This window comes from Lepidochelys kempii, chromosome 3 (assembly GCF_965140265.1).
Source record: "Lepidochelys kempii isolate rLepKem1 chromosome 3, rLepKem1.hap2, whole genome shotgun sequence".
NCBI lineage: Eukaryota > Metazoa > Chordata > Testudines > Cheloniidae > Lepidochelys > Lepidochelys kempii.
The window spans coordinates 120909175-120918361 of record NC_133258.1 but is presented as its reverse complement, the minus strand read 5'-3'; the positions used below and the strand labels follow the sequence as shown (position 1 = coordinate 120918361).

Below are 9187 nucleotides of genomic sequence, written 5' to 3'. Positions count from 1 at the left end.
TCAACAAAAAGAAAAAATCAGCATCACTTATTTAGTATAATAAATTGCTATGTTCCACACTGTTCCAGCTCTGGGCCTGAATTGCTTCTTTGCCCACTCCTGTATGAGAGCAGTTGTTTGACAGTCCGTTATAAGAAATTTCGCCCACAGTCTTCATCTTACTGATAGATTCTTCGAGGCTCACCCACGACAATACCACCATCTGTCACAGCTTTTTGGAATCGCTGGATCTGGTTTTAAAGGGAAACAGCTGTAAAATATGAAGGTTTAAAGTAGTTTTCATTCCCCCCATCATCCCACCTCAAATTAAATCTGCTATACTGGAATAATAGGAGTCCTATAAATTAGTTTTGAGATGCAAAGCCATGGAGGCCCCCTGAACTGCAATAGCAGAAGGTGTTGCTTGTCAGAGATAAGGTGCTCTGGTAGGATGTCCACATGGCTCTGAGCTGAAAGAAGAGGGGATTGTGTAGTCTTTCTTGGTTAAGGTACATTCTTTGAGCCACCCAAAGATCACTTTAGCGTTCAAGAGCAGTAAAATTTGTGTAAAGAAATCCAGTGCAAGGAGATGGACGCTTACCGAGTCACAGCGATATTCCCACGGGATAACAGCTTTAAAGGTCACAAAGTTGATTCCTGCTTCCAGACAGCGTTGTGCCACCACACGCCCAATATTTTCACATGCCGCCACTCCCTTGGGACTGTATAGATGTCTCTTTATGGCCCACTCACGGGTGGAGGCTGACACAACGACATTCCCACTGCAATGCTCAACATAGGCCTCCACATAGTGCTGTGTCCGCTCAAGCCGTAGTCTGGATGAGGGAAAAATAAATATCATGGAACATGAAAGCTAAATAGTGAAATGATTCATTATTCTGTGATTGTTATTTTAGATTGTGTCACACTGAAAGAAAGACAGCTTCAGTATTATGCAGCAAGGGAGATGCATGTTAGATAGGAGAAAAAGCTTTTGAACTATAAGGATAGCTAAACTCTAGAATAGGCTTCCAAAGGAGGTTGTGGAATTCCCATCATTGGCAGTTTTTAAGAACAGTTTAGACAAACACCTGTCAGGGATAATTCAGGTTTACTTGGTGCTGCCTCTGCACAGGGGACTGGACTTGATGACCTCTTGAGGCCAGCCCTACATTTCTACGATTATTTGTTTACAACTCTGAAAGCAAAACTTTTAGGAAAAAAGTAAAAGTTGATAAGTTACAATATATGTGACTATGGAATCATTTCTAAATTTTAAAAACAAGGAAAATAGTTAAGGACATCATAAATTTTATGTTGCTCACTTATAAAGTAGAAAGAAAAGCACTGCAATAACCTTAATGCTGACTCATGGATTTTTAAAAGTAATTGTTATCTAAATATTTTCATTTAAGTGACTCTATTAGAGGAGGTATCGGGTGCCAGGATTCTGAACGTTTTTTTTTTTTTTGGATATACCAGAGTACAGAAGCAAAAGACACTGAAGAGGTAACTAGAACCCTGAGTAAAACTTCTGAAACATGTTTTAAGGCTGCAAAAGTTATTGCTTGTTCAAAAGTTTGCAAGTTCTCTTTTTGTTTTCACTGTTATTTTCATTAATAGTTAATTTGTAAGTATTTTTTGCCCACTGATTTTTATAAGTGGAACCTTAAAGCAATAATTCCCACACAACAATATGTTTATTTATATTCAACTGAAGATTTCAGGCTATTCAGAAAACAAGATATTTCCCTGGAATTAAAAACTCATTTACAACTCTTTTATTTCATTTGGAATCAACAGCAGAAAATTTTAACTTGCTATTATTTCTGTTTATTGGTACACTAAAACACTGTGGCCTGTAGTCTCAAGAGTAATTAGTGATTTTGGTTGCCCAACTTGAACATCTTTAAGGGCCCCGATTTTCAGATGGCAGATGCTCAGCACACTTTAAGGTGTATCTTGTTTTCTGAATGGAGTGAAATCTTCAGTTGAATCTAAACAAAAATATTGTAGTGAGGGAGTTACAACTTAAAGGTTACATTCTAGATGTATTTTGTTAAGCCTGCACTATTGTTAACAGATTTCTGACTCACCTATGCCAATACTCTCTCTTGGGCCATGTTGTTTCCCAGCCCCGTTCCTTTCTTGCTAGTGCCAGCAGCTCCAAGTTACGAGGATTTCGGTTGGTGAAATCTGGGGCAACAACTTCATTTTCCTTCGTGTCTACTTCACCCTCAGTGGTTCTGAAGCTGGCTACAGCAGATATGAAACGAAGCCCTTGGGGGAAATCAGGAAAAGAATGAACGAACTAGAATATACACAGAATACATGGATTGAGTCTACAAAGCCTGAAATGTAGAACTAGTGATCTGAAGATTTTGGGTAAAAATCTTAGTGGAATTGAACAGTTTTCCACCAAATGTGTGCGGAGTTGTAAGTTGAATGCAGAAGGCATACCACATTTCCACTTATGGTCTGCAAAGGTGAGTTGACAATTTTTCTGTGCCTATGCTTGTAACCCAAATGCATAAATGACAGAAAGATTCTCTCAGGATTACAAAGTTATTCTTAATGAAAATAAGTAATTGCACAGGAAACTGCCTAACTGAATAAAGACATCCTATACATCTCTACCAACATAGCTGAAGCCTGATTTGCAATACTGACTTATAGCTGGACAGTTGTATGTGCAGACTGCAAATGCTCAATTCTGGATAATTTCATGATGCAGAAAAACTTCTAATAGAAACTGATCACTGTTTATAATGAATAGTGCCTTCCATTTTGAAGGGTCCAGTAAGGTTTATGTCCACAGATCACTCCATTATCCATTCATATTCAAGCCACTCTGGGGTGAAGTAGCTGTTTAACAGTGCACAGCTGTGTAACAATGTTGGGCAGGAACCAAAAGTTCAAATATTCAAATAAGGATACAAGAGGCATTTAGGTAGGTCAATACTATCAGTGTTAACACTCCTTCTTCTAAAAATATGCCACAGGCATCTTCAGTAACCACATATGGGCAAGACCTTGGCATTCAGATATCACAGTAAGAATCTAGGAAAAGCTTTGCCATGTAGGCAAATTATACTATTATGACCAGTTACAGGGTGTCTTGCGTCTTCTTCTGAGGCACTTAGTTCTGGAGAGCATCAGAAACACAACCAGTAACTAGATGAACAATTAGTTTGTGCATGGTGATTCTTGCATTCCCCTAAATGCCTAGGTACCAAAGGCAACATCTACAGCAACCGAGTACCGCCAATACCTTCCTGGAGCACTGGGCTCGCCCTGGCCCAGAGGAAAACTTGCCACCAACAGCCCTTCCTAAAGCACCCCTGTTTCCGTGAAAGCCTCCCTGCCAACGTGCTGGGAGGCTCGCTAAGCATGGGGTACGAGCAGTGCAAGAGGCTCAGTCCCAAGAACAAAAGACTCGCGCCCACTCTCTAGGGGGCGCCCCGGGAGGCCTCCCGCCCGTCTGGCGGCCCAGCGCGGGTTACCGGGACTAGCGCGTTGAGTGCGGACGACACTTTATTTCGCTGCCTGCCCATGGCCAGCCCCCCGCGGGCAGGGTGAAGACACGGGTCGGAGGACCGCGGGGGAACCAGGGGCGGATGAGGGCAATCGCGAGGAGCGGCGGAAAAATCACCTTTTCCGGCTCCCTGGAGTCTCCCGGCCGCGGCCCTCAACACCAGGCCCCGGGTCCTCAGCGCCATCGCGACCAGGCAGGAGTCGCGGTGAAACGTCCCCCGCGCTCACGGCCGCCCAGGACGCGCCATCTTTGCTGAAGCGACCGGCTCGGCTACTCCGGAAGTAGACAACTAACTTCCGCCCTCACAGGCCAGGCGCCGCCACGGCGGCCTCCCTCGCGCAGCGGGGCGGAGCTAACAGAGGGGACAGTCAGTTCCGGCGAGGCGCAGGCTGCTCCCGCGCACAGCAGGCCCGGGGCCTACGAGGCAGGCGCCTTGCTGTGCAACCAATAACCCCCCTGCTCGGCACAGCGTTCCCGTCATGGGATCGGCTTTAGCCTTTGCATTCTCTCCGCTCAGGTTCGTGGAGGCAGATGGTAAAGGACAAAGCCCTGCCTAGTATTGCTCTGGATCACACCTTTATTACCTGGGCCAGAAATAAACTAAATCCCCATAGGTTTCAGAGTAGCAGCCATGTTAGTCTGTATTTGCAAAAAGAAAAGGAGTACTTGTGGCACCTTAGAGACTAACCAATTTATTTGAGCATAAGCTTTCGTGAGCTACAGAAAGCTTAAGCTCAAATAAATTGGTTAGTCTCTAAGGTGCCACAAGTCCTCCTGTTCTTTTTGTAAATCCCAATAGGATCAGTGGTCTCAGACCTTTTTACGCCAAAGATCCCGTTTTGAATTTGAGGGCAACCCAGGATCCACCCTGAGACTTCATCCCACTCCCTCGGAGACTGCCCCCCACTCTGTTACTTGTTCTCCCCCACCCTCACTTTCACCAGGTTGGGGGAGGGGTTCAGGAGGGGCTGTGGGCTTAAAGGTTTGCAGTGTGGGAGTGGGCTCTGGGCTGAGCCTGGGGCAAGGGTGTACGAGGGGGTGAAGGGAGCAAGCTCTGGGAGGGAGTTTGGGTGCAGGAGGGGGCTCCAGGCTGGGACAATGTGTTGGGCTGCAGGAGCAGGCTTGGGGTGCTGGTTCCATGACAGGACTGGGGTGCAGGAAGGAGTATGGGGTGCTGGCTCTGGGAGGGGGCTCAGGGCTGGGGGTGCGGCCTCCTGCCAGGAAGCACTGACATCAAGCAGCTCCTGGTCCGTGGCACAGCGAGGCTGCTACTAAGGTAGGCTCCCCACCTACCCTGGCACCACATAGCTCCTGGAAAGGACCTGGCTCTGCATGCTGCCCCTCTTTGCAAGCACCACCCCAGCAGCTCCCATTGGCCACAGCTCCCTGTTCCTGGCCAATGGGAGCTGCGGGGACGGTGCTTTTAGGCAGGAGCAGTGCATGGAGGGAGACCCCCCTGGCCACTTCTGGGAGCAGCATGGGGCCAGGGCTGGCAGGAAGCCTGCCTTAGCCACAGCCCTGCTTTTCCACCAGAGATCAACCAGTTGTTGACCATTGCTCTAGGAAAAGGGGAGTAAGTGAAATTTCCTGAATCCCTGCCATTTCTCCAGTAAGGAACCATAGAATTATAGAATATCAGGGTTGGAAGGGACCTCAGGAGGTCATCTAGTCCAACCCCCTGCTCAAAGCAGGACCAATCCCCAACTAAATCATCCCAGCCAGGGCTTTGTCAAGCCTGACCTTAAAAACTTCAAAGGAAGGAGATTCCACCACCTCCTTAGATAACGCATTCCAGTGTTTCACCACCCTCTTAGTAAAGTTTTTCCTAATATCCAACCTAACCCTCCGTCACTGCAACTTGAGACCATTACTCCTTGTTCTGTCATCAGCAACCACTGAGAACAGTCTAGATCCATCCTCTTTGGAACCCTCTTTCAGGTAGTTGAAAGCAGCTATCAAATCCCCCCTCATTCTTCTCTTCTGCAGACTAAAGAATCCCATCTATGCACAGGATGGGATGTCATCAAGAGCGTCTTTTATTTCCCCTTCCTTGCTAGTTAGGAGGAGGCTCATATTGAGTCAATTCGCTGAAAGGCTGGTTAGATACAATTTTAAAGTTACTTTTAATTTCTGATTTTTTTAAAATTTACATTTAAAAAAATTTAAGTCAGATTTGTATATACTTGTCACTAATTCTTTATTTCTCGTTTTTCATGAAATCTGTTTACAGCTATACACTCCACAAGCATTAGCCTTACAGGCTAGCATTTAAATCTTCTTATCCTATCTTTAAAAACGGAGATAGAAATTACCTTAGCAGATGGAATATCTAAAATATATACAAGAGATATTTGGGGAAGACTGCGTGATAGTGCCGATCAAGAAAATCTTACTGTAGATTAACAGAGTAGGGAGTGATGCTCCACCACAGAGAACATTATTCTTGATTGAGTACTTTATATTTAAAAATTAGGCAATGAGAAATTCTATGTGGCCTTTGATAGAATCAAAAGCTATTTTGAAGTCTACAATCAGATAAAATTTCAGAACAGATTGATTCAAACTGGGATTTACCCAAGCACATTATGCCTTCTCAGCTCTGTGTGTGTGAGACCTCAACTAAGGCCAAAATTAGAAAAGGAAGACAAGGTGACTCCACCAACATTTTCAGGAATTTCAAAGGGGATTAGATTAAGCAGAGATAACTGGCTCTTTTTGTTGTTGTTATTTTTAATAGTACTAACATAAAATAAAAATTAAAGGAGCTTGTATTTTCCCTCCAAGAGTTAACTACCCTATCACTTCTTTTTGGTCCACCAGTGGTTTTAACTTTTTTTTCCATTTACAGACCCCTCAAAATTTCAGATGGAGGTGCAAACCCTTTTTAAAATCTTAGATATAGTCTGCAGACCCCCAGGAATCCATGTACCACAGGTTGAAAACCACTGTTCTATACTGATTTTAGTTTTTCCCCAAACACAAACGATTCCTAAAATATTTCCATGGTCACTACTAAGATCTTGATTTCATAGACAACAAAAACAAGGTAATGGTGGTAAGCCCTTTGCTCACATTAGGTTTGTAGATGGTCACAAACTAAAAGAGATTTGGGGCCAGACTTTGCACTAACATGGAAAATAGATCATATTTCCCGGATGAAATCCAAAGCTGTTACACCAGTGTTCTGAGGTTGACCGAAATGCTGGGTAGCACTGTACATTTGGTTAACTCTGCAATTAGTTATCAAGCTAAAACAGTCTCATGGGGCTGTAGACTATAAACACTGAAAATCTGCGAAAACTGTACTGGATTACTTCTGAAGAAGATACTGGCTCTGCTCTACTCAACTCCAAGGTCACACCAAGTCAACAATTTCCATCCCACCACCAACCTCAGCCTGGTCCAGTCCACACAAGAGATCCACTTCCTGGACACTACAGTGCTAATAAACAATGGCCACATAAACACCACCCTATACCGTAAACCTACTGACCGCTATTCCTACCTGCATGCCTCCAGCTTTCACCCTGACCACACCACACGATCCATCGTCTACAGCCAAGCTCTGCGATACAACCGCATTTGCTCCAACCCCTCAGACAGAGACAAACACCTACAAGATCTCTGTCAAGCTTTCTTACAACTACAATACCCACCTGCAGAAGTAAAGAAACAGATTGATAGAGCCAGAAGAGTTCCCAGAAGTTACCTACTACAGGACAGGCCTAACAAAGAAAATAACAGAACGCCACTAGCCGTCACCTTCAGCCCCCAACTAAAACCCCTCCAACGCATTATTAAGGATCTACAACCTATCCTAAAGGATGACCCAACACTCTCACAAGTCTTGGGAGACAGGCCAGTCCTTGCCTACAGACAGCCCCGCAACCTGAAGCAAATACTCACCAACAACCACATACACAACAGAACCACTAACCCAGGAACTTATCCTTGCAACAAAGCCCGTTGCCAATTGTGCCCACATATCTATTCAGGGGACACCATCACAGGGCCTAATAACATCAGCCACACTATCAGAGGCTCGTTCACCTGCACATCCACCAATGTGATCTATGCCATCATGTGCCAGCAATGCCCCTCTGCCATGTACATTGGTCAAACTGGACAGTCTCTACGTAAAAGAATAAATGGACACAAATCAGATGTCAAGAATTATAACATTCATAAACCAGTCGGAGAACACTTCAATCTCTCTGGTCACGCAATCACAGACATGAAGGTCGCTATCTTAAAACAAAAAAACTTCAAATCCAGACTCCAGCGAGAAACTGCTGAATTGGAATTCATTTGCAAATTGGATACTATTAATTTAGGCTTAAATAGAGACTGGGAGTGGCTAAGTCATTATGCAAGGTAGCCTGTTTCCTCTTGTTTTTTCCTACCCCCCCCCCCCCCGATGCTCTGGTTTAACTTGGATTTAAACCTGGAGAATGGTCAGTTTAGATGAGCTATTACCAGCAGGAGAGTGAGTTTGTGTGTGTATGGGGGCGGGGGGGATGTGAGAAAACCTTGATCTATGCAGGAAATAGCCCGACTTGATTATGTTAAGAGTTGTCACTTTGGATGGGCTAGCACCAGCAGGAGAGTGAATTTGTGTGGGGGGGTGGAGGGTGAGAAAACCTGGATTTGTGCTGGAAATGGCCCACCTGTTGATCACTTTAGATAAGCTATTACCAGCAGGACAGTGGGGTGGGAGGAGGTATTGTTTCATGATTTCTGTGTGTATATAAAGTCTGCTGCAGTTTCCACGGTAAACATCTGATGAAGTGAGCTGTAGCTCACGAAAGCTCATGCTCAAATAAATTGGTTAGTCTCTAAGGTGCCACAAGTACTCCTTTTCTTTTTACCAAGCTCTAGGGAATTACCCCTACGCCCTACTGCCAAAATGCAAGACGACGTCGTCGTCTAGGTTTATGGCTACTAAAGCAGCCCCGCAGCTTCCTGCAATTAACCCCCCCCCCCCCAAGCCTGGGGAGAACATTTGCGGTTTCCAGCGATCTCGGCGCTGGAGAAGGGGCGGGGATTGGAGGGACGACTCCGGCCTGGGACGGGCTGGCTGTCGGCGCGGCCCGGGCGGAAGCGGGGTTCCCGCGGTCCGGGACCCGCTGCAGGAGGCCGCGGAGCTAGTTTGCGGGCCTGTTTCCTCGGCGTCGGGCGAAGCCCAATGGAACACGCAGGACTGGGAGCGTCGGAGCACCCAGCACTAACCCCCAGGGGCTGCGCCCTGCTGGGCCGGCCCCGTGTGTGTGTCGTAGGAGGGTGGAGGTGCGCTGGGCCCCGCCCGGAGACAGGCGCTGAAGCTCGCTCGCGCCGTGCCGGGGCAGGGGCCGTCTCGGCAGCGGCTTCGCCCCTCTGAGGCGACGCTCCCTGCGCTGGGAATTCCTAGGCCAGCCCTGCAACCTCCTGGAAGGAGAAAAAAACCAATGCTCCTAACCCCGCCCCCTTTCCCAACATGCAACGTGACTCAGGGGGACATTCAGAGAGCAGAGGCGTTGCTAACCCCAGAATCCAATCACCACCTTCAATCTAGGCACCTTCTGGGCCGCATTGCAACGGGCTGCTGGATTGGACAGAAGTGTTAACGTCATCGTGAGTCAGCGCCGTTCCTTTCTCTGCCCCGCCCTCTCCCCATCGTGCACCGCGGTTAGGGGC

At 46.5% G+C, this 9187-nt stretch overlaps 1 protein-coding gene across 2 annotated transcripts; it reads right to left on the bottom strand.

Moving 5' to 3' along the window:
• MRPL18 (mitochondrial ribosomal protein L18) lies at positions 1-4187 on the bottom strand. Of its 2 annotated transcripts, none has more exons than XM_073337830.1 (4): positions 3632-4187; positions 2076-2259; positions 581-815; positions 1-250 (listed from the first exon to the last, which is right to left on the bottom strand). In XM_073337830.1, exons 1-4 carry the CDS (start codon positions 3696-3698, stop codon positions 206-208), a joined length of 531 nt encoding a protein of 176 aa, XP_073193931.1. In that variant the 5' UTR covers positions 3699-4187; the 3' UTR covers positions 1-205. The 2 variants fall into 2 exon arrangements, with proteins under 2 accessions (XP_073193931.1, XP_073193930.1); XM_073337829.1 differs by having other exon boundaries at positions 1-230; positions 3632-4182.
• Between the last annotated feature and the right edge of the window lie 5000 nt (positions 4188-9187).